The sequence below is a fragment of the Suricata suricatta genome, chromosome 10 (genome assembly GCF_006229205.1).
Source record: "Suricata suricatta isolate VVHF042 chromosome 10, meerkat_22Aug2017_6uvM2_HiC, whole genome shotgun sequence".
NCBI lineage: Eukaryota > Metazoa > Chordata > Mammalia > Carnivora > Herpestidae > Suricata > Suricata suricatta.
In genome coordinates this window covers 29,332,971-29,359,231 of record NC_043709.1, presented here as the reverse complement: position 1 = coordinate 29,359,231, position 26,261 = coordinate 29,332,971, and the positions used below count along the sequence as shown (strand labels likewise).

The 26,261-nt window shown below is 39.4% G+C and overlaps 1 protein-coding gene across 2 annotated transcripts in view; it reads right to left on the bottom strand.

Annotated features, from left to right (window-relative positions):
* Positions 1–26,261, bottom strand: part of POC1B (POC1 centriolar protein B) — a 92,732-nt gene that overhangs the window by 1,777 nt on the left and 64,694 nt on the right. The window contains exon 11 of one of the 2 annotated variants that reach the window (XM_029953803.1): positions 3,388–3,606. In XM_029953803.1, coding sequence (XP_029809663.1) covers positions 3,388–3,606 — 219 coding nt within the window. Of the gene's footprint in view, positions 1–3,387; positions 3,607–23,105; positions 23,306–26,261 lie in introns of those variants that run through there. The other variant, XM_029953802.1, reaches the window with a different exon arrangement.

Here is a 26,261-nt window from a genome sequence, read left to right as displayed (position 1 = left end):
ACACCTGGATGAGAAGAGAGTAAAAGATGAGGCCTCTGTAGACCATTCTTGTCTGGCCTCCTGAAGTGCTGGTGCCAGCGAAGAGGCCACATGAACCATTCTAAGGGGGCCCTCTCACTACATGGCAGTGTTGGGGGTGGGGGCGAAATGTCACCTGCCCAGCCCACGAGCTCCTTAAATGTCATTGCTGGTCATTCTGGCACAATCAATCCATGATGGACCATAGCTATACCATCCCAGGGAGCTGGATACCTAGTTTACTTTGAAAATACTACAAAGGCTGGCATCAGTTCTTACAGTGTGAAAATGGTAGCGGCACCTCCCGGGGTGTTAGGAAGACTGGATGAAATAATGCACGTAAAATGCTTATGCTAGTGCCTGGCACACAGGACTTGGTGAATCTTAGCTATTTTAACCCCTCTGGCTAATAAATGAGCTTCTGACTACACACACACACACACACACACACACACACACACACACGATGGCCACTTTTAAATGTGGCAAATCCAGTATTTTGTGATATTGACTACTTCATCTTCAATCTTTTATATTTCTTTTAAACTCTTTATTCTAAAATAAAATGGATTCAGGAAGTGGCACAGAACACATATCCCTTAATGAATCCTCATGAGAAAAGCAGCCTCATAACCAGGTCAAGAACTGGAACTCTGCCAGCCTCCCTGGAGCTACTCCCAGGGCCTCGCCACGTCTGACTCTGCCCTCCCCCAACAACAGCCACGCTCCTGACCAAGTCACTTTATTGCGCCTCTTTTATGGTTTTATCTTTCAAGCGTACATCCCTAGACACTGTAATTTTGTCTTACCCATCTGCAAAGTTTGATATGTCATTGAAAGTTCCTTTTAACCTACAGATTCTCATGCCCTCTACCTTTTCTTTTTTTCTTTATAATTTGTTGACAGACTCAGGCCATTTCTAATAGAGCTTGCCCCTGAAGCACTCCCACCAGCCTGAATGTGAAGAGGAGCACGCTAAGGGTACAGTCTGGTCCAGTCAGTTCTCTGCATGCTCTATAAATTGCAGCTGGATTCAAAGGCTTGAGTAGGCTCATATTAGATCTTTAAGACTATAGATCTACTAAGATCTATAGATAAGACTATAGATAGTACTCTATTTCATTAGAAGACATGTCAATAAGGTTTGATCATTTCTTTTCTCATGATGTTGGGAATTGCTCAATGCCTATATCTATTAATTCTTGAGGATTATAAATGATGATATTCTAATCTCATCCTTTAAAAAATTATTAGTTGGAGTAATTTACCAATAAGAGACCCTTTCCTCTCTACTACTTGGCTATCCAGTACTAGAGTTCATATAGGAAAAGGCAAAATAAATGCTTGGTTATTTTAATCAACAAGTTTCAAGGTAATGGATTCCGTATCACCCTCTGAAGGTAAACAATTTTTAAAATATTATTTACCAGCTTTTGCTTTTATATTCCATACTATAGATTATGACTAATTAAAAATGATGCTGATAATATTTTTCATCATTTCTTGAGTACCTATATGGACCAAACATTTTGCCATATATTTTATACATATTATCCCAATCCCACATGCTAAAGCTGTTGATATGTATATCATCAACACCTTGAACACCGGTTAACTCCATTTATCTACCATATAAAATGCAATTTTATTTTAATTTATTTCTAATTATAGTTCAGTACAGATAGGTTATAAACACTGAGATGGAGTTAGGCGATGTTCAGTCATCTGTAATTAAAGTGCATCAGAACATGTTTATTTTACTTGTTACTTGCCCACAGATTTGGTGTTTCTATTTTGCAAGTGTGTTGGGCTTGCTTTTAACCTCTTAATTGTAAAAAGAAAGCCAGCCTTTCAAAATTAAAGGGATGGTGAATAAAGCTTAACGTGATTTATTTAACCTTGAATTGGGTAAAAAGTAGAGATGGGTCATGATGCTGAAAGAGTAGAGAGTGGACAGATTCATTTGGAAGAGTCTCTAAGAATGGCCCGACATCAAACATGACAGTATAAGTGCAGAAACTGTGGCAATATGGGAAATAAGCCAACCCAAACTAAATCCGGCATGAGGCCAAAAGGGAAACTGCCTTTAACAATGGAAAGAAATGTCTTATAACAGAGAGAAAGTCACTGTCAGCACAATACTGCAATATGAAAGTTGGTGATTTTAATATGGTTTTCACTGAACAAATCATATGATGACTCCAAGTTCTCACATGGCTCTTTCCCACATTCTGACAGGACCCCAAATCCACATACATGCCTCATGCCTCTAAAGGCCCTGAGATGTTATCTGTCGATTTTTAGTATTCACTTAATTAGTGGTTCTAAATCCTGTCTGTAAAACCGAATCATATTGGGTAGAGAGACGAATGTCAGGGCCTTACCCCAGACCAATGTCAATGGATTCTCTGGAGATGAGAATTGGCCATCTGCATGCTTTATAACTGCCCAGGTGATTATAATGTACAGCAGTGATCAGAACAGAATGAGATGATTTCTATGCAAGAGTTATTCCACCTCGAAATATGTATTATGGAAAAGTAATTGGCATCTCTCCAGTTCACATTACAGCCTCTCTTTCTGTACAACTTGTAACAAGGTCTGCTCATTCTGTGCATCAGAGGAACAATAAGACTTCTCCCAAGGAAACACTTAATCAGCAGAGTTGGAGGAGAAACCTTTGACATATTCATTGCAACACATAACTTCCCTTAAACGACATCTTTATCTCCTGACCGAGAGTTGGAAGACCTTTGGTATACCTTCTTTGCAAATGTAAAATAGTATCAAAGGACAAGGCAATATGCTAAAACAAGAATGCAAAAACCATCACCTCCAGGAGAACACAGCATCAATGTAAAAAGTTTTGAAGTGAGGAAAGTCACACCTTGGACATGAGAATATCTGTAGAGTGAAGAACTATAAACTCTGTCACAATTTCATTCTAACCAGAAACTGTACATCATTTTTCTTGTGGCCCTAAATATTTCTTTGATAATGTCCCAATCTGAACACACTACATCAAAAATCTTAGGGTAAAACATTACTGAGCAGAATCAAAGACACTTAAAGCATGGAGGACCAGTGCTCTTCTTCACAGGCTCCATTGTTCCTTCTGGCCTCCAGAGGCCTGATATAGCGCCGTGGCAGGTGTGTGCGTGTGTGCGTGTGCCCACACATGCATGGGCTCTGCTCTGCCCTAAGACCTTACTACAGCAGTCCAGCAGAGCAGCCTTGCTATCTCGATGGCCACCCTGAGCTTGCCTTTCTGAGAAAAAAGAATTTCCCCTGCTCTAAGTTCTGCGACCTCCGGGACCGGGATTGTTCTCTCTAACTCGCCCTTAAGTACATGTAAAGGGTCGAACCCACCTGTGTCAGAACATTGAGCTGCTCCATAATGTGCTCCAAAGCGTCAGTCACGGCGAGCGGTATGCTTCTTTGGCTCTCAGAAGGGAAGTCACTCATGTCTTCTGCTTTCTTTTTCAAGGCTGTTGGTGGACATTCCGATGGCAATAAAGAAGGGTTCAAGAAATAACTGTTGATCTCTTCACCCTTGTCTGCTGAGGTTCTAACAGTGGTATCTATGGTCTTCGACATCATAGAAAAGATAGGAAGAGTTATGTTTTACAAACGGTAAAAGGAGTTTTCAATAGTTCTCTTTTAAATGCGCAGCTTTCATTCAATTGTTTATCCTTAACTACAGTATTAAAGAAATTACTATTGCAGGCAGAAAATAAAGTTGACAATGAATAGAGAAAATTCACTATTTTTCTTGATATTTTAATGAAATATACTTTGTATTTATCTGTTGGAAAGATGAGGCATTCTACCACTAAAAAGACTGTTAGATGCAGTCCAGTTCTTAGTTAAAAGCAAATACCATACGAAGATGACAATTACTTTTACAAAAATCAAAAATAACAAGTATTGGTGAGGATGTGGAAAAATCAGAACCCTCATGCAGTTGCTGGTAGGAATAGAAAATGGTGCAGCTGCTGTAGGAAACAGGTTGGCTGTTCCACAAAAAGTTAAACATAGAATTACCATATGATCTAACAATTCCACTTCTAAGTATAAATCCTAACTAACTGAGAGCAGGGACTTAGACACCTGTACACCATTGCTCGTAGCAGTTTTATTCACAACAGCCAAAAGGTGGAAACAACAGGAGTATCCATCAGCCAATAAGCATATAAACAAAATGTGGTATATACATACAATAGAACATGATTTAGCCACCAAAATGACTGGAATTCTGGTACATGCTACAATAGGATGAACCTGAAAACACTATGCTAAGTGAAATAAGCCAAACAAAAAAGGAAAATAGTGTATGAATCTACTAATATTAGGTATGTAAAATGGGTAAATTTATAGAGGCAGAAATGGTAAAGGTTACTATGGGTAGGAGGGACCGGGAGGGTGGAGTTATTGCTTGTAGGGTACAGAGTTTCTGTTTGGAATGGTGAAAAAGTTCTCAAAATAGATAGTGGTGATGATTACACAACACCATGAATACTTATTGCCAGTAAATTGTACACTTAAAAATGGTTAAGAGTAAATTTTATGTTGTGTATATTTTACCACAGTAAAATAAAAAACAAAACAAAAACTCCAACCAAACAAATGGTAATGAACAATCTGAAAATAAAACTTAAAAAATAACCCCATTTACAATAGCACCAAAAAGAATGAAATACTTAGGATAAACTTAACAGAAGAAGTGTAAGATTGGTACATGGAAAACTGCGAACATCACTGAAAGAAATTAAAGATCTAAATAATGGGAAAGGCATCCACAGCTGTGACAAGTTCACAGGCCATCTGGAACACTTAAGACTGTTAAGATGGCAATACTTCTCCCCAAATTGATATATACAGATATAATTAATCAAAATCTTAGCTGCCTTGTTTGCAGAAATTGACAAGCTAATCTTAAAATTCATAAAGAAATGCAAGGAACCCAGAATAGCCAAAATAGAATTGAAGAATAAAGTTAGAAGACTCTCACTTTCCAATTTCCAAATTTACTGCAAAACTACAGTAGTCAAGACAGTATGGCAGTGGGCATAAAGACAAACACATAGAGCAATGAAATAGAATTGATAGTCCAGAAGTCAGTTCTTCCACTTTAGGTCAATTTGTTTTTGACAGGTTGCCAAGACAACTTAATGGGGAAAGAATAGTGTTTATCACAAATGATGCTGGAAAAAATAGATGTCTATGTTCAAAAGAATGAATTTAGACCCTTACCTCATGCTATATACAAAATTACTTCAATACGAGCATGGACTTAAATATGAGAACTAAAACTATAAAACTCTTAGAAGAAAACATACAAGTAAATTTTCCTGACCTTGGATAGACAGAGAGGCTTTTTAGACACAATACCAAAAGTACAAATAACTGACTAAATAAATTGGACTTTATCAAAATTAAACACTTCCATGCTTTAAAAGGTACAATCAAGAAGCTGGAAAAAAAAATAACTCCACAGAATGGAGGAAAACATTTGCAAATTATATATTTGACTAGAGACTTGCTGATGAACATATAATGAACATATGAACTCTTACAACTCAAATATAAAAAGAAAAATACCTCAAAAAATGGTCAAAGGATCTGACCTTTTCGAGATGTTTCTCCAAAGATACACAAATGGTCAATAAGCTCATAAAAAAGATGCTCAAAAGAGGTGGTGGTGATGGTGGAGGGCACTTAAGGGGAAGAGCACTGGGTGTTATATGGAAACCAATTTGACAATAAAATATTATGGAAAAAAAAAAGATGCTCAACATCATGAGCCATCAGGGAAATGCAAATCAAAGCCACAGTGAGATACCACTTCATACCCACTAGGATGACTAAAACAAAAAAGAATCTAAGAAATGTTGGTGAAGATGTAGAGAAATTGGAATCCTCAATATATTCACTAGTGCAACTGTATAACAGTGCAACCACTTTGGAAAGCAGTTTGGGTAGTTCCTTGAAATGTTAAATATAGAATTACCAAAAAACCCAGCAACTCCATTCCTTGGTATATAACGAAGATAAACAAAACTTGTTCATGTATGTCATGGAGGCATTATTCATAATAGCTCAGATGCAATTCATATGCATCCAAATGCTGTGATAGTGAATGGAGAAACAACCTGTGGTATATCCACACAAGGAATATTATCTACCCGCAAAAGGGATGGAGTACTAAGATATGCTGCAATGTGGATGAGCCTTGAAAACAGTAAGCCAAGTTCAAGAAGCTATTCACAAAGGCATTGTATGAGTCCATATACATGAAATGGTCAGAGCAGATAAACGTATGAAGACTGAGGTTAGTGGTTGCCAGGAGCCAGGAGGAGACAAGAAGGGGGAGAGACTGGTGGTGAGTATGAGGGGAATAAAGTGTTCTCAAATTCTTAGTCACCTGGTGGCTCAGGTTGTGGAGCACAGGACTCTGGATCTCAAAGTTGTTGAGTTTAAGCCCCATGAGGGTGCGGAGCCAAAAGAGAGAGAGAGAGAGAGCGAGAGAGCGAGCGCGCGCAAGAGAGAGACGGAGGAAGCGAGGAAGGAAGGAAGGGAGGAAAGGAGGAAGGGAGGGAGGGAGGAAGGAAGGGATGGAAGAAGAGAATAAAATGTTCTATGATTCTTTTTGGAGTGGTAATATATTCTAAAATTAGGTAGTGGTGATGGTTATACAACTTTGTGAATATACTAAAAACCACTGAATTATACACTTTAAAAGGGTGAATTTTATAGTATGTAAATTATACCTTATTAAAGCTAGTGTGAAAAACAAAAATCTAAATATACATATTACCAAAAAAATTTTTAAAGTTTTTAATCAATTTTACATTTCTGTTTGACGATGGTGACAACAGGGCACGCTATGTCCCTGGTACTGTTTTAAGTACTTTACACATATAAACTGATTTAATTCTCACAATAATCCCATCAAGTAGGTTCTCCTAATATTCTCATTTTACAAATGAGGAAACAGAGATACAGAGAGATTGAATAACTTGCCCAAGGCCACAGACGTAGGAAAGATGTATGAGACACAACCAATCATAAAACTCCATGATCCTCCCAACCCTGTTTTAGGAATACGAAAACTTTCAAGTTTCCCCCATCACAATCTTACAAATTCACCATTTGATGAAAATTTAAAAAAAATAAACTCAAAATCCACCATTCGCAATTCAAGTGTATTTTAAAAGGGTATATAAAGAGTACAAAGATGTACTCCTACCTAGCTAAGTGTATCTGGCTCAGGGTCTCTCTGTTCACTCAACAAACAGTCCCAGGGCCCCGCTCTGTGCTAGGCACCATTCTAGGCAGTGAGAACCCAGCAGTGGGTGGCATGACCCAACATCTGGCTCTCCTGAAGCTTGAGCCCTTCAGTCATTCGGTAATATATCTTCCCTACTTTTCACCCTCAGAAATTTATAAACTTATATTTTTGTTTTATTGTCTAGCAGGCTATATTTATTTTCAAAAACCATTCTGGTTGCTGAGCTGTTTTGCTCTGTACCCAATTCCCCACCCCCTTTGTGATGTGCCTGACAATGTTAAAGTGTGAACCTAAAATACCTGAGTGGTATTATTTTAGGATATGAAGCACTCTTTAGAAGCCACACCCCAAAACAATCCCATTACTAATCCTCTGACTTATCCATTCTATGTGAGGAAGAAAACCTAAAATTGCCATTAAAATGTCCAGAAGCAAAATTCCTAGCAATCACAGATCACAGAAGAAGTTAACATAAAAGATTTTTAATGCTACTGATTAGCCAGAAGCCACTGTGACCCGCTCATTCACGCTCTGAGCTAAGGGAAGTGGGGAAGGAACATACAGAATTTCTCTACCTGGGGCCCCAGCTAGTGGCTGGAGGCAAAGATGGAGATGAAAGCCCCGTAGAGAAGAGTATGGAATACACGAAGGATTTGCTGGGAAGTTCCGCCTCACAATCACAGTCTGGATTCCTGATCCTGGGCAGCCATCTCACTGACTGGGGACAATGTCTGGATGGCCATGTACCATGATCCTCATCCCCAAATAAACAATTCTTCCTCAGAGAACAGACTTTTTTTTTTTTTTTTTTGCATTGCTTCTGCTCTGCCTGCAATGCTTTCTCTACCCTTCCAGCATGGCTGCATCCTTTTTGATCTCTAAATGTCGGCTTAATGGTCACTTCTGAAGGTCTTCCCTGACCATCTTACTGAAACTGGACCTGCCATTCTCCAACATGGCACCCTGAGGTTTTCCTTCGTAAGTGGTCAGAGTTGGTGTCTAGATGTTTGTTCCTAGTGGACTGTCTCCCTCCCTAGACTGTGCTGTGCCCATTCCCTTATCACTGCGTCCCCTGGACTTGGCAGGACCTTGAATCCTTTTGAATATGTTAACCATTTGTATGCAGATTTTACTACTGTTCTCACAGATGGAAACCAAACACTCCATATGACTGAAGAAGTCTTCTTCACGTGGGTTACAACATAGTTACATAAGTAGATGCAAATGTCACCCAAGATGCTGTGGCAACAGTTCCAGCCATTCATGGGAAAAGGCCTCAACCTAATTAAGAAACCAGCTATTGAATTCTGGAGCTTTGCAGTCAGGGTGGTTAGCGAAGAAAGGGTAACAGGACATGGACAAAGGAAAGATTTTAAGACCATAGAGAGTCTAGGGAATAAAAGATCTCAATACAGTCTTAATAATGCTTTTCTTGTTGAGACCAGCATCAAATAAATTACTATGATATGACATGTGGAGATGAATAAAACACAGGAAAGGGTATGGGCAGAGAGGGGGGAAAAAGTACTAGAACTCCATCCCACATTAGCCACTGTCTCAGAGGTACTGGAACTTAGAAATTAGCATATTCTTTCCCATGAACGAACCCTGACTTTGCATCCTATTTGTACAGGGAAAGAAAGAGATGCACAGTGTAGGAAAGTTTTAGCACACTCATTTATAAAGTAAAAAAAAATGAGAAGGGCAAAAATATGTTTAAGATTCTGGGCCATCCAAAGTCCAGCAAATGAGGCTTTGGTCCCCACTGCTCTCAGTGCACCAGGCCCACCCCTGCTTCAAAGCTGCTAGCACTCATGTCCTGGGTAAAGTGCTTATCAAGCACCAACATCATACTAAGCAAATACCAATGTTAAATTTTATGTCACCGACGAAAAAGAATGAAATCTTGCCATTGGCAACAATGTGGATGGAACTAGTGTATATTATGCTAAGCGAAGTAAGTTGGAGAAAGCATATGATTTCACTTATATGTGGAATTTAAGCAACAAAACAGATCAACGTAGGGGGAAGAACAGACAAATAAGATAAAATGAGAGAGGGAGGCAAATTATAAGAAACTCTTAAATACCTACTAACTGAGGGGATGCTGGAGGGATGCTGGGTTGGGGAGCTAGATGGGTGGGCATCAGGGAGGACACTTGTTGGGATGAGCACTGGGTGTTGTATGTAAGTGACGAATCACTAAATTCTACTCCTGAAACCAATATTACACTATATGGTAACTAACTTGGACTTAAATTTTAAAAAAATGTAATAAGCATGGTGCAAGAGAATTAAGTCTGCTCTGTTGTGGTGAGAGAATTAAGACAGAGCAAGACCCAGAACCCCAGCAGCGCCTGGCATGTCACTTGCACTACAGAATGAATAAGAAACACAGGCAGACAGATGACTAGAAGACTGCAGAAAAGATCAAATGCTTTGCTACTTCATAAAAGGAAAAAAATCACACTATGTTCCTTTATCTCTCTTACTATTGACACTTGAAGTGCAGTGAGGTAAGAAGAACTCTCGCTGGCTGCATCAGCAAACAAAGGCCTCCGATGGCAGGCATTAAAGCTACAGCAAAGAGCAAAGGTGGTGGCACCTTCCTTCGCGGAGCTTACCATTCTCCAAGGAACCACTTCCTCCAAAAGGATGGCTGGACAATCACCGCCCCTAAGTTTCCTTGGACAGGCCCATGGTTGCCATCTCAAAGACGGGGAAATGCAGCCTCACCAACTGCATGAATACATCTGAGTGGCTGAGAAACCCTTATTTCTACAGGTTAAAATGCTGGACTCCCCATCGGAACATACAAAACAAACAAGATGTAGAGAGTTGACTGATGCTCTTAAACAGCTCTGATGGTCCTGAGAGCCGGATACAAAGCCTCTGACATTCTGGGGTCAAAGGGTTCTTAGCAGGTTGTGTAGATGCCATGAAAAAATTAATGCACGATTTTTCACTCATGACTTACATTAGAGAATGAATTTTTTTAATACATTTAATAAAAAGTGAAAATTGTGGCATTTGTAAGCAAATTTTTATCAGGAAATTAACCATGCAACAATGTAATCAAGGTCTACACATCTAAACTATTACTATTTATATGATTAACAATGGAACATTCAAGATACTGTGGGGCTCCATTACACCTGGGGGGGCTCCTCCCCCTCCCCCTCCTCCTCTTCTCACCCACTCCCTGTCTGGGTGAGCAAGTCAGAATTAATCACTGGTGCCGCTTCATCTCATAAGTCATCATCCCTGCTATCAGTAGAGCACTGTCAGGTCTGTTCTATTTGTGTTATATATGTCTATATTCCCAACTAGTTTATCAGAGGTAGTCTCTTGAGGTCAGTAGCCATAACTTGACCATGCTTTTCCCTCACGTGTCTAGCACAGTGCATGAGGCACTGACAGGGCTCAGCAGTTGGGGAACCTTGATTCTGATTCACTGAGTTCACTGTCCTGTATCAGCTGAATCATCAACAAAATATAAATATTGAAAAATTGACAGTAATTGTAGAGAAGTAAAACCCCAAAGTTTTTATTAATAGTAAAAACTTTTAACCCAAAGTTAAGCTAATACCATTCTCTACTAAAAATTACTGTCTGAAATGCCTCCTCAGAGGGACAATGAGGGAGCAATGGAAGCATTAACTGCAAAACTGCAGATCACGTCTTGATTTTTATCCACCACCCCCTCCAGCATACTTGATGGTTTCTAATGGCCTAGCATAAAGACTTTCTGACAAATATTAATGCACAAGTAGGCACTTCACATGTAAAGATAATCAATGACTTGGACTTCAGGTATATCTTTAATAAATGGGTTTTAAAAAGTCAGTGTTGGCTTATAACTAATAATTTTAGTCTTGGTTTAATTCTGTAACTAGGGAACAAAACTGACAAGTCAGAAAAGTCTATCCAAAATTGGTCTTGACCCCGCCAGCTAATATGAGTTTCCCATCATTGAAAATGCTAAAATAGACTTGCAATGCTCACTTGTTAGGGATATTATGAAAAATATACAAACATCAGGCCAGGAAATTCTACTGAATGTCCTTCAAAGTCCTTTCCATTCTGGACATTCTGAAAATTTTATCAACACACACACCCTTAAAGATGCCTGCCTGAAACAGACTAGGATAACAAAAACTACCTTTTGCCTGGACAAAAATAAAGGTAACTATTGTTTTTCAAATAAAGAATGATTTACTTATTTTCAATAACATTTAGAATACAAATTTGTAACTTTAATCATCTCTGTGTGATCTAAAATAATGAAGATGTAACACTCATTCAAACGGCATTATTTTACTCAGTACCTACATGCCAGAAAAATTCTAAATGCCAGAGATACATAAGTATATTAGTGTCCTGTTGCTGTTGTAACAAATTACAAGGCTAGTTGCTTAAAACAACACAAGTGTCTTATCTGAATGCTCTGGAGGTCAGAAGTCCAAGATCGGTTTTACAGAGCCGTAACCAAGGCGGCAGGAGAGCTGGGATCCTTCTGGAGACTCCTGGGGAGTCTGCCCCTTGCCTTTTCTGGCTTCTAGAGGCTCCTGCCTTCCGTGACTCCTGACTGCATTACTTCATTTTCTTCTTAATATTTATTTTTGATAGAGAGAGAGACACACACACAGTGTGAATGGGGGAGGGTCAGACACACACACACACACACACAGAATCTGAAGCAGGCTCTAGGCTCTGAGCTGTCAGCACAGAGCCTGACACGGGGCTCGAACCCACAAACTCTGAGGTCATGACCTGAGCTGAAGTCGACCGCTTAAACGACTTGAGCCGCCCAGGCACTCCTGACTGCCTTACTTTAATGCCTCCTTCCATTGCCATTTCTCCTACTCTCATTTCCATGCCTTCCTCCTCCCCTTACAGGCAACCTAGTGATTATTTTGGGCCCATGTGAATAATCCAGGATAATCTCCCTAACTCAAGATCCTTAACTTTATCACGTTTGCCAAGTCTCTTCTGCCACGTAAGAAAACACATTCCCAAATTCTTGGAATAGAAACATGGGCATCTTTAAAGGACCATTATGCTGCCTACTATAAGGAATGAATAAACGAGACCCCATTGGCATGGTGTTAAAATCAAGTAGGTGAAACAGGAAAATAAATATACAGATATGTGATGTAATGTCAGGTAATGACAAGGGTTATGAAGAAAAATAAAGCTGGGTAATGTGTTATATTACGATATAGCTTCATTGATGATGTATTTTTTTAATGGGAAAGGTAGAAAATAAATGTTAAGCATGTCAAGTTTGAGATGCCTATTAGATTCCTAAAGGGAACAGTCATAAATGCCACTGGAAATACAGGATTCTAGATTTCTGTGGAGAAGTTATGGAGAGTGATTGGTGATATCCATTTACCAGTTTTTATAAATGAACAGACAGATGAAGAGATACACAGAGCAAGGTCTGGAAAAGTTCCAAGTACAGGAGCTTCTGTTGCCTTGAAGTTGGGATGCTCGGCATGTAAATATTATAGCCATGGGCCTATGATCACTTGGTGGGGGGGGAGTCAAACAAGAGAAGAGTTGCAAAGACTTCAAAAGGCAGGAAGAGAAGGAGCAGGAAAGGTAACTAACTAGTGGCCCATGATGTGGGAAGGGTAGTGGCCCAGAAGCCAAGCGATGGAAGAGTTTCACAGAGAAGGAGGTGCCCACCAGGACCAAGTGCTGTAGGAAGCCTGAGACAGATGGATCGCCGGGGCTGTGACACAGTGGAATGGTGGGGACAAAAATTTAATTGAGGTGGATTCAGAAGAGTGGAAAATGAAGAAATAAAGACTGAACACAGGCAGCTCTTTTGGGGAGTTCTGCTTTAAAGGGAAGCAGAGCAATGAGACAGGAGCTGTAAAAGGATGAGGAGTCAGGTGATGTTTTCGTTTTTAAAGATGGTAAATAGGTTACAAATGCCTGCTAATTTAAAAGATCTAGTAGCAGAAGCAGAGCACTGATGTCACAGGGCTATGAGGTGACAGCTTCTCAGTGAATGAGTTGGCTAGGCAATACTGAGTGCCCCAAAACTTTGTGTAAACAAACTTAAGGTACAATCAGTCAGCATGGCTGTCTTGTCAAAATTAGTTGCTTGGGTATTGGTGTAGAGTAGGCAAAGAAATAGATTTAACCAGGTTGAAATTTGGGGGGAGGAAGGGACAAGAGCATGGGCATAATAACATACTACAGACTCTGAGGTAAAGGAGAGGGACACAGACACAGGAGGTGACAGTGACAAGGCAGGAGGCTCAATGGATTGTAGACCCCTCTGGAGTTGATGAATTATTAAACTTGGAGGACTGGAGGAAGTGGTGGCCAAAGAGTAGGAGGCTTTCCACTGAGTTTACCATCAGCACAAAGGATTCAGACAGTCACTGAGTTCATCTGAGATTCCTGACAGAGAGAAAATGGCTGTCTTTCAGAGTGACTCAGAGAGTGGCTCTATCTTTAGCTCTCTCCTTCAGATCAGAAGCCTGTGCTAACCAAGGAGTAGATGAACCTACCAGGGAAACAGAAAGAGGAGCTATCGAGTCACCATGTGGGACTGTCACAGGCCCACAGCACAAGATTCATTCGCAATTTCTGAAGTTGCTGGCAAGGACGTCCTGAAGGCGATAACCACACCTCTCCTACTGTGGACACCCGCACAGTGTACTGTGTAACCTTGTAAAAGCATATCCACCTGCGCCAGTCTTATTGACTTAAAAGTATCTTGGATAAAATCAGAGAATGTCATGTGAAATTTGTGTCTCCCAAACTAAAATGGCTGAGCTGAGAAAGATTTCTGCTTGTCCCTTGGGAGAAATCATATGTCTTTTCTTCAAAGAAAGAGCCTTCAGGCTTTAGGGATAAGGTTTTACAGAGGGTTTTGATTTCTCTTCTTCATACCAAACTGGAAGTTTTGTTTTTGTCAGAAGACTTGAAAAACATATCCCTATGCAGCTATCAACGATAATATCAAAATGTTTAATTCAGTCCCCTTGGAAAAGGCAGCTGTGGCAACAAATCAAGTGTCCAGCTTTGTCTCTAATCTATACTCTCATCTCTAGAGAAGCTTATTAATTTTGAAGGCACGAACTCCCAGGATACAGCCAGGACATATAAAATCTGTACAAAAGTGTCCTTATACGTTTCACCTCTCACATGATTAGGCAAACACAAACCATACACTTCACTCTTTGTTTAAAAAAGGTGTGTGCCTGTGTATCTAAATTTTGAGGCAGGTAATAGCTTATTATTATACAATGATGTATTTTTAAGGATACTTTACACTCAAGTACTACATCTTGGAAAAAACGAAAGTTTGACGTGGAAAGCCATATTTGGTTTAGTTTCACCCACATGTCTCAGAAGAGCCATCTGTTCACCTGTTAGAAAACTGCCCTGTCTCTGTGTGCACAACAGCAACCAAGAGAATACTAAGATTTCTTTTTAAGTAGGCTGCATGCCCAGCGTGAAGCCCAATGTGAGACTTGACCTTATGATCCTGAGATCAAGACCTGAGCTGAGATCAAGAGTCAGATGCTTAACTGACTGAGCCCTGCAGGTGCCCCACTACTAACACTTTTGAATGAGTCAGTAATCCTCTTTTATCCAACTAGTAATTGTGTTTTTTTAAAGTTCCAACTATGCTTTAAAATTTTCAATAAAAACATATAAAAAATAATAAAGCAACCCTCCCCCCTACCTTAAGAGGACCCTTTTCTAATCTTTCGTCTTTCCTTTCCCTCTTGAAGGAAACCACCATCTTGAATATGGCACCTATCATCCCAATTCATGTCCCTTTACTTCTTCTCACATCTGTAGACATCCCTAAATAATAGTACAGTTTTTGCATGTATTAGAACTGCACATTAAAAAGTGCAACAATATCATATTATATCTTTTAAAACTTCCTGTAAATCAACATTTTTTTATTTGTCTATGGTGATACAAAGTCTAGTTCACTTATTTTCACTGTCAAATAGCATTAGACTATTCTACAATTTATATATTCTTTCCACTCGCATTAAGTGCTACAATCAGCAGTCTTATAAATGCTTCCTGTATACAGGTACAACAGTTTCTCTAGCCTGGAAAAGTCATAGTTTTACCAGATATTGTCCAAAATATTATGCAAACTTATTCTCATATGAGAAGACAATCTTCTCTTTTTCTACAAAATAAATATTTTGTTAGACATATTAAATTTTAACAAAATTATGGCCAGGAAATGGAATTTCATGGTTTTAATTTCACTGTGCATTTCCAGGATTATTGGTAATTGAGCATATTTTATATGTATATTAGCATTTTTCTGTAAATTGCCTGTTTAAACCCTCTGTCCACTTTCTAATTGGTCTACCTCTCTTTTTCCTAATTTAAATTTAAGAGTTCTTTACATATTCTGGATACCAGGACTTTGTTGTTTATATGTATAATATGTCTCTTACTCTGTGGTTTGTCTTCACTTCTATTGTATGGTATTATCTTTATTCACACAAGTTTTTGTTTTAATGTAGTCAGATTTATTAAACCTTCCTTTGTAATTTCTGCATTCTGTATTACATTTAAGGAATCCTTGCCCACTAGGAATGTATACATATATTCTTCTGGGTTTTTTTTAGATGTTCTGAGTATTGTTTTTCACATTTAAGCCTTTAACCCCTCTGATATTGATTTTTGTTTGTGGCTAAAAGTAAGAAAATAATTATATATTTTTTCTAATTAGCCAGTTATCCCAGCAACATTTACTGAGCATTCTATTTAGTGACCAAACCATCTTCATATGTCTACAAAGCGAGGCCTTTCATATACCCACCATCTCAAGGGAAGCAGCGTGGCGCAGCGGAAGTGTGCTGGGCCCACATACCCACCATCTGTAATTGTGTGGGTCTATTTATGTGCTCCCCATTGTGGACTCTCAGTCCCTCCTGGAATAATACCACAGTTAGAGCTTAATGAATCTCCAATCTTCACATTTCTTCAAAACTGTGCTGTTCCAAAAAATTGGCTGTTTTTGGCATTTTCCTTTTCCATATGAGCTTTAAAACCAACTTTTAAAGTTTCGTTAAAGATCTTACTAGGAGGAAAATAAATAAAGAAGAAGAAGAAGAAAAAAACAGGGGGCACCTGGGTGACTCAGTCAGCTGAGCAGCAGACTTTGGCCCAGGTCGTAATCTCCACACCCCTTGCCCCTTCCCAGCTTGCACTCTCTCTCAAAAATAAATCTTTTTTAAAAAAATCTTACTGGGAGGTTTATTAGAATTGCCTTGAATTTGTAGATTTATTCAGGAGAAGTAACACCTTAATTACATTAGGCCACCCTATCTACAAACATGGCATTCCAAAAATGCCATGTAATATTTTATTAATTTCATGTTACACTTACATGAAGGCCACTCCGTACTCTCTGTATTATTTCAATTCTAGCATATGTGCCTCAAAAGCAAATACATCACTGCCATGTTAGTATCATAATAGTTATTCAGACAGTACCCAATTTATGATGATGTTTCAAATTACAATTTTTCAACTTTATGAGGGTGTAAAAGCAATACACAATCAGTAGAACCATACTTCAAATTTTAAATTTGGACCTTTTCCTGGGCCAGCAATATACATGAGGTGTGATGCTCTCTGGTGATTCTGGGCAGAGGCAGTGAGCCACAGCTCCCAGTCAGCCACACAATGTCAAAGGTAAACAACTGATACACTTTCAACATCCTGGCTTTTTAAATTTTCAGTAAAATATTCAATAACTTACATGAGATATTCAACAATGCATTATAAAATAGGCTTTGTGTTAGATGATTTTGCCCAATTGTAGGCTAATGTGGCATTAGCACATTTAAGATAAGCGAGGCTAAGCTCCGATGTTCAGTAGGTTAGGTGCATTAAATGCAGCTTAGCAGGACTTAACCGTGTGGTTAAGAAGAGGAAGATCCGTACACAGAAAGCCAACCAAATCAACAAGTCAAAGTATATCCTAAGATAACCATCTCCAGTATTTTCGTGAAACATAAAGCTATCATAGAATCAGAGGCATTATTTAGAATATGTTATTGAAAAATTATTTCCCGAGCTGGCTTATTCTCTGGGAGAAAGAATACCATTTCTTTCCCACAGGCCCTATTTTCTGTTCCTCAAAATTCTTCACATGCCAGAGTCAAAAGAAGTGAGCTGTGTTTTAAAAGTCACGAGATAATTCTTTTAACTTGTACACACAAAATAAATCAGGCTTTGCTCACTTGAATAAGACTTTAGCTCCCTTAGTCTATTTGTTTTAACGCTACGAAGAGGGAGTTTTAAGACAAGAATTTATCCAATCATTTAACAAAGCTACAATTCAGAAAACTGGCAAGCTTTACAGAACATCTTTTAGAGAGCAAATATTCTATTTATTTATTTATTGTTCTATTCATCATGTAGCATAATGTGAATATTATAGTACAATTAACAATAACTGTGATTATAACAGTTATATATATTCACAGCTGGGTATGAGAACCACCCTTCTGTCTATTTATTATTCATTAAATCTTTCAAAAAACAGAGAGTGGAAGCTTTCTATGAGAATTCAGTATACACAGTGTACATTGTATTAGTTGACTTTAATTTGCATTTGCTAAATAGTGAAGTCTTTCCTTATCTTCCCCAACTAGATGAAATTTGCCCCTCATCTAAATCTCTATAAAAATTGAATTTTACTTAAGGCAACTAACAATTTTTCCTTGCATTTCTGCTATTTGTTACATCATATAATTTTCTCTGCTATAATATAGTGGCCGTGTGAATGAGACATCAAGTCACACGGATCATTAACCTTCTATCTTCTGTGTAGTAACTGTATGATGTGGGACAAATTACTTGACCTGTCTAGGCCTTAGTCTCCTTATCTATAAAATGAAGAAGACAATATTGAGCTACATTATAAGGTTGTTGTGAAAATACAGGTACAGAGTTTAATGTGGGCTCAGTTGGTTAAGTGTCCGACTTGGGCTCAGGTCTTAATCTCACAGCTCGTAGCTCATGAGTTTGAGCCCTGCCTTGGGCTCTGTGCTGACTGCTCAGAGCCTGGAGCTTGCTTTGGGCTCTGTGTGTGTGTCTCCCTCTCTCTGCCCCTCACCTGCTTGCTCTCTGTCTCTCTCTCTCAGAAATAAAGAAACATTTAAATAAATAAATAAAGTTAATATATAGTTGTATTCACTTACCTACCATCCAGTATTATCTTATCATGTCCTCCCCCAAATCCTCTACAATCTATATTGTAAGTTTCTAGAAGGCCAGAAGCCACAGCTACCTTCCTTTACACAGTGACACCTTGCTGAGTAACTCCTATGTGTAAGGCCCACATAAAGTAATTACTAAAATTTGTTGAATTAAAGATATTTCTCTATCCATTATACTCCAAGGATTTTTTAAATTCTCCTCTGGTTTCTCAAATGAAATAATAAACCAAGTAAGGGCAGGTGGCATTTCAATAAATAAATGAATGAACCATAATAAATAAATGCTAACTGATGGCAAATGAGTAAGTATATGCTGGATACACATGTAAAATGAAAATCACTGTTTGACAAATCCAAAATAAAATATTAAGACATTTTTAAATGTAATTTAAAAAAAGGAAAAACAAACAAACAAATTTCCACTGTCAGGCAGCTACCTGAAAAATGTATGTAATATTTTTAAAAGAAGTTTAGTAGGTAAAGATACTACATCTATTTAAAATTTCTGGTCTCATCATTTTAATGGATTAAAAAATGATTTCCTAATTATAATATAGGAAGCCAATCTAACATCAAGCATTTAACTGTATGAGTCTCATCTGAAATATTTAACCCCTTGATTATGTAACTGGACTTAGTTGAAAATTATGGCATTAAACCTCCTAAAAGAACAGCTTATGAATAGAATATTAGTAACAGATATTTCAGTATAAATAACTGAAAATAAGATAACACTATGATAACAGTGTTCTGTTTGATAGAGATACAATATTTTTCTTTCCTACATTTTTGTGTGTAAAAAGATCTGGGTGTTTCCCCCTTTCTTATTTTGCTGGTAGAAGAAACCAGAAACCAAAGACAAAAAAAATAATGACTGCATTTACAGAGAAAGTTTTTTTTTTCTTTTTAATTAATTGCCATCAGGGAAAATGGCCTAGGAGAAATAACTTTCATATACTGTGACAAAACTCACTTTCCACCCGTGGACGCTGCTGAGAAAGCATTGTTAAGGTCTCCCTTCCTGTCCCATCATGCCTAAGTCAGAGTCTCTGAGAGTCCCAACAGCTGTGGAAGCTCTTCATTAGAGATCTGAACTTTGAAACAACCGATGAGAGTCTGAGGAGCCATTCTGAGCACTGGGGACCACTCACGGACCATGTGGTAATGAGATCCAAAAACAAAGTGCTGCAGATGCTCTGGGTTTGTCACATATGCCACTGTGGTGGATGCGGCCACAAATGCAAGGCCACACAAAGTGGATGGAAGAGTTGTGGAACCAAAGAGGGGTGCCTCAAGAGAAGATTCTCAAAAACCTGGTGCCCACTTAATTGTGAAAAAGAGTTTTTGTTGGTGGCATTAGAGAACACACTGAAAGTATCACCTAAGAGATTATTTTGAACAGTATGAAGAAGTGGAAGTGACTTAACATCATGACTGACAGAGACAGCGGCAACAAAAGAGCTTTGCTTTTGTAACCTTTCATGACCGTGACTCCATAGACAAGACTGTCATTCAAAAATACCACGCTGTGAACGGCCCCAACTACGAAGTAAAGAAAGCCCTATCTAAGCAAACGATGACTAGTGCTTCATCCAGCCGATGAGGTCACAGTGGTTCAGGAAACTTTGGTGGTGGTTGTGAAGGTGGTTTTGGTGGGAAGGAAACTTTGGTCATGGAGGAAACATCCATGGGTCAGGTGCCTTTAGTGGCCACCACGGTGGTAGGGGTGGATATGGTGGCAGTGGGGACGGCTAGAGTGCACTTGGTAATGATGGAAGTCATTCTGGAGGTGGCTGGAGCTGCAGTGATGGGGGTAACTATGAAAATGAATCTTCAAATTCTGGACCCACGAGAGGAGGACATTTTGGAGGCAGACGCTCTGGCTGCTCTGGTGGTGGGGCTAATACTTAGCCAAACCATGAAACCAGGTGGCTATGGTGGTTCCAGCAGCAGCAGTAGCTATGGCAGTGGCAGAAGGTTTTAATTACTGCCAGGAAAACAACGCTTAGCAGGAGCGGAGAGCCAGAGAAGTGACAGAGAAGCCACTGGTTACAACAGGTTTGTGAACTCAGCCAAGCACAGTGATGGCAGGGCCTAGCGGCTTCACATAAATGTTTTAGATAATACTCAAGTATATGGGCAGGAAACTTGGAAGACTATTTGTGACTAATTGTATACAGGTTATTTTACTTTCTGTTTTGTGGAAGATATAAAGCATTCCAAGAAAAGGTTTTAATGTAGGGTTTGTTTGGTTGGTTTGGTTTTGTTTTTTGCACCCATGCTGCCAATTGCTAAATGTAATAATCTGATCATGGTGCTGAGTCAATGTGTCAAAAGTGTGCTGTGTAAAGTTAGTTTATTCTGGAGACATCTTGGTCAATTACCTCGACAGTGTAAAGTTAGAATTCCTTCAGGGTGATATCGGGTTCTGTTTGAGATTTCTTTGCAGTGTACCTGGACATGAAAGCCACAGTCTCCAGAAACCTTAGTGTAGGTGAACTGACAGTTAATACGTTCTGACCTGGAGTTCACGGTGAAAGGGTCACTCCAGGAAAGTCAGAGTTTGTTTGGTTATTAATAGGATGTTTGTCACATCCTACGCAATACATCCAAATTGAATTACAGTATCAGATAAAATTATAGATGGGACTGAAGCTTATGTATCATCTGTTATCATACATAATTAGTAAACTACCATAAAGTTCAAACATACTTTTCACAGGTGCCATGAGTGAAAGAGAACATGAACCAGATTCTCTGTGTAAAAGAGTGGTGAGTAATCAGGATAGTTGTGTGCACACGTGCACTCTCACACGCGCACACACGGAGAGGCAGGAAGTGCTTAAAGAGGACGCTGTGCTGCCACTAACCAGGTCCAATGCTTACAGCCATCAGACATGACTAGTTTCGTGTGCTCCATATCTCAGTCATGGTACGTATTAGGTAACCAGCATTTCTCAAAGAAACAGTCTCCTGGTGATCCCTCCTGATGAACAGGATGAGATTAATGCTGGCCATCTGTTCATCATAATCACTATAGTATTTACTATGGAGTGAAGTTTAGGGATCGTCCTGGGTGACCTTATGGCTTGATCAACCAAATAAAGATCGTCAAATCTATCTGGACTGGATGCTCCATAGCCAACTCTATTTCCTAACTTGGTAAACAGTACCATTATTCAGCCAGCAGCTCCAAATTTCAGACCAACCACCTCTTCTTCATTCCTTCCCTATGTTACTGGGCTGGCTCAAGAACGTCTCACTTTGTATCTGCATTACTACTGCAACTGCCCCCCAATTTTCTATGCTGCCAGTCTCACCTTCCTCTTTCCCCTCCTTTATCACATTTTCAGTGTATTCTGAAATTCAAGTGTGCTCATCACTCTCCTGCTTAAAATCCTTCACTGGTCCTCCTAACATTCTTAGGGTGAATTCAAACGGCTTCAAATGGTATTCAAGGTCATTCAAGATACAGGCCACCAGTAATGTCCATGGTTTTCTGAATTCACCATCCCCTCCTAAGCCTTCTTGTCTCTGTAGAAGCTGAGTTCTGTCCTTGCTCCCCTATCAGGCAAGTTCTTAAAGACAGGGATCAACCCTGTTTGGGAGGTTATTTCTGATTAAATTTTCTGTCCCCAATCCTAATTTTTTAGTCTGCACACACATATGTGTGCATACACACACACACACACACACACACACACACACTCCTTATTTAGGCACTCTGCTCAAGCACTCCCCTAGCAACTTAGGCATATATCACTATTTTTGGACTTAGTCTTTCATCTGTACATTCTCACTGCTTGGTATATAACAATGCTCAGCAAATGTACTGAATAAAAAGGAAAGAATAGTCTATATTAGCTGTCACTTTTGTTCACCCTTCTCCTGGTACTCACTGTTCAACTCACTTCATAAAGGCTTGTACCTGTATTGCTCCATCAAAAAATCCTTCCAAATCTCAGCTGAAGTCATCAAACATTTTCCAGTCCTTCTCATGGCTTTCAGTTATGCTGAGATTACCATGTCCTTGAAACACTCCTCTCTTGGCCCCCAGGACACCACATGCTCCCTCCATCCCTGGGCTCCAGCCCCCTTTTCAGTCCCTTGGGCATATCCGCTCCCTCGCAAGCCAGTCTCTGCACACACAGTTCCCTCCGTCTAGGACCCTCCAGCACCTCTAACCCTCTGATCTCAACCTCAGCTAAAGCTTCAGATCAGGGTTTCCCCAACTTCAATGTACATGTGAACCACCTGCAGATCTTATTAGAACGCAGAGGCGAATTCAGTAGGTCTATGATGGGCCTGGAGATTCTGCATTTCTAACAAGTTCCCAGGTGATGCTCAAGCAAACCATGCATAGACGGCACTTTGAATAGGAAGACAAGTCAAATGTCTCCGCAGGGGAATTTCTGTGTTTCCACCTTACCCCCACACTTGACGTAGTCAAATGCCCCCAACTCATGCTCTCCCCGAACCGTGCAACTCCCCACGACAGCTGTTGCTTACCATTATAACCTGCACACATCCTTCTCCCTAGCCTCCTGCTCCCACTAGGACTGGCACATTCATTTTTAAGAAATGAATGAACGAAGCCTGCTGAGCCCCCCCTCACAGGCCAAATCGCTCACCTTCATGACACTAACGCACGGCTTACCGCCCTGAGCTCGAGTCCTACGGAAATCCAGCTCACCCGTGGTTAGTCCTCTGAGCAATTTTCTGTTCCTTCCCAAGGTTTACTAATTTGGGGTCTGCTCACCTATGGCCAAAGAGAAATGATTCCGTATGTACTGGCCTTTTTATTCATTATAACAAGTGTGGTTTGGGCCATAGTCTCCATGGACAGTCAACCGGTACAGATGCTCTTGTGCCAGGCATATAGGAAACAGAGTTTAAAAGAGCAAATTCTACTTATTGTGGGCAGATCCAAATCTCCCATCCTGGTGCGAGAAATATTTTGGAGGCAGGAGGAAAAGACAAAAACTTTTAGTACATTCTGATTTATTTTTCCCATTTAAAATTCATTGTCTAGATTCTCATAAAATCTGATCTTTCTTCCACTTAGGGGGAAAAATGGACTAAAAATACTATTGGAAATATTATGTAAGTTAATGGCTGGATACAAGAGCTAGAATATTTGCACGGAAGGACGGAAGAGCTTGGCTGCGTAAGACGCACGACAGGCAGGAGCAACGCCGCTGTTGCCAAGAGAACTACCCGGAGGAAGTGCCAGAGCAAAAACTAAAAATAAACAAAATATAGTTTGAGATATAAACTCCATGGATGTCACTTCCCTTGACTAATGAATATGTTAAAATAGGAACAGCACATAGTAGCACAAATAAAAAGGTATTAACACTTCATTAAAATGCTAATAATACATCTCAGAGAAATTTGTTGTCCTCTAAATACAGAGTTTTAAGAATACTTAAGGAAGACATTTATTTTATGATTTATTTGAAATTAAAAAAATTTCTCAATTCTGTTTGGTAAATCTATCAGCATACTCAATTTGAAAAATGGTGATGCATTTCTCTAATAATAATCTTATTTGCGTGAGATTGTTCATGTCCCTTAATTGTATACCAGAAAGTGATTGCTTTTCCCAGAGGTGGGAGTAAAGGGTGCGGCCCTCTGATACATTCATGCCCAAAATGTAAGTAGCCATAGTTTTTTTAAGGTGGATTTTATTTATTTCCTGTTTGTTTTGAGAGAGACAGAGACATCATGAGTCGGGGAGGGACAGAGAGAGAGGAGAGAAAGACAATCCCAAGCAGGCCCTGCACTGCCATGCAGAGCCTGATGGCAGGGCTCGAACCCATGAACTGGAAGATCATGACCTGAGCTGAAACCAAGAGTCGGATGCTCAACTGACTGAGCCACCCGGGTGCCCTGGTAAACAGCCATAGTTTTATGCATCTATAATTCACAAAATACCTACACATATAAATGATTTCTTAAAAAAATAACTACACCTTTTAAAATGGCATTAACATTTTGAATTTTTTTTCTGTGTACTTGAATTTTACTGTGTACTGAATTATACAGAAAGTACACAGAATTTTCTAAAAGTACAAATCTGGGAGAGTACATTTCTAAGTCAAATTTTTCAGATTTTCAATTGATTTTCCCAAGTATGCAATGGTCTTCACCTTATCTTAATAATGCATTTCTAATCCTGTTTCAGGTAGAAAATTATTTTAATTATTTATCATCCCAGAATTTCATTAAGTTATTATTATCCCCAAAGTGCATATTTCAGAATTTGGAATAACATTTCTCAGCATGGTAATTTGCCTCATACTAGATGTCACTTAAAATTAATTCATTTTACATAATATAATTTTAGAGAATGGACAAAGTAGGGCACAGATCCACTACAGAATCTGAAGCTTCAAACAGAAGTTGGCCGAGTGAACAAGATGTCCCCACCTACAGGGACAAGTAGGACACTGTAACACAGTTCTGTTACACCACGGCCCTTAAAGAGGAGATCCGAGGGGGTCTGAGGAGCAGAGAATGTGGAAGGACTGGACCCCTTGGAACTTTAGGTACTCGTGATTGGAGAAATAATAACGGCAAGAGACAAAGTTTGGAGGAGACAGTCGGGATTCTGCAAATAAGTGTACAGCCGCAAAAGTGCCTCAAATCCACAGGAACAAACAGAATATTATGAATTTGGGATGCTATCAAGCATGGCTCACAAGATTTCCAGTCCAGCAAACTAAGGATATTCACCAAGAGAAATAGGTCCATTTAAAAAGAAAAGTCAGTGAAGAAAAAAATATAAATAAATAAATAAAAGTCAGCAAAAACCAGAATTCACTTAACAAAAATCACACGTAACCAAATCTGATGGAAACTGATGTTATCATCTATTCTATAAAGGAAATAAAACCTGCACACACCAATAGCAATAACACCACCAAAGAAAACTTACGCACTCACAGTTCCTGCCATAAAGAATATCCTTTCTTAAAAAACAATGAACAAAGGAAAAATGAAAATCAGTAATAGGATGAGGTTGGGGATCCAGGGCGAGCAGTGAAGGAAACCTAACAACAAAGCCCTTTCAAGGAGGTAAAGCCATTATATTATTATAAAAGGGATTTAAAGATGAGAGCTCAAATAACTGTTCTCACAAGGAAGCTATATCCGCACAATTAGGCTTGAACAAGCTAGGATGAGCGCACCATATGGCATGCCTCCTGGATCATCAAGGAGAGACAGTGTGTCTTAAACACATTCTTTTGGGTGAGGATTCTAATACTCAGATAAGGACGTGTGTGCTTGCTGTAGTCTGGTATATGCTGAGGATTTAAGTACTCAGCAAGTGGGAATAGGTAATGTATGAATTCCCAAAGTAGGCTCTGCAACTAGTTGACACTAGGGCCTATTCCTCCATCTGCTCCCAACCAGAGGTCCTCAATACTTGTCCTCCTTCCCCAAAGACACTCGTTAGGCTTTTTTGGCTACTATATTCCACTACAGTGAAAACACATTTACAGGATAAGCCATGTTGATAATAGGGAAGCTAAAACTAGGCTATAAAAGAGATAGGTCACATGGTCTGGGTAGCTTAAGTATTTGGGGAGAAGTAGAGTGTAGGGAGTCAGGGTTTGGGCTCTAGCTTGCCTCCATCACTTCATAGTTGGTGTGACTTTGGGCAAGTTGCTTTAACCCCTTTATGACTAATTTGTGGAGAGTCTGTGTGC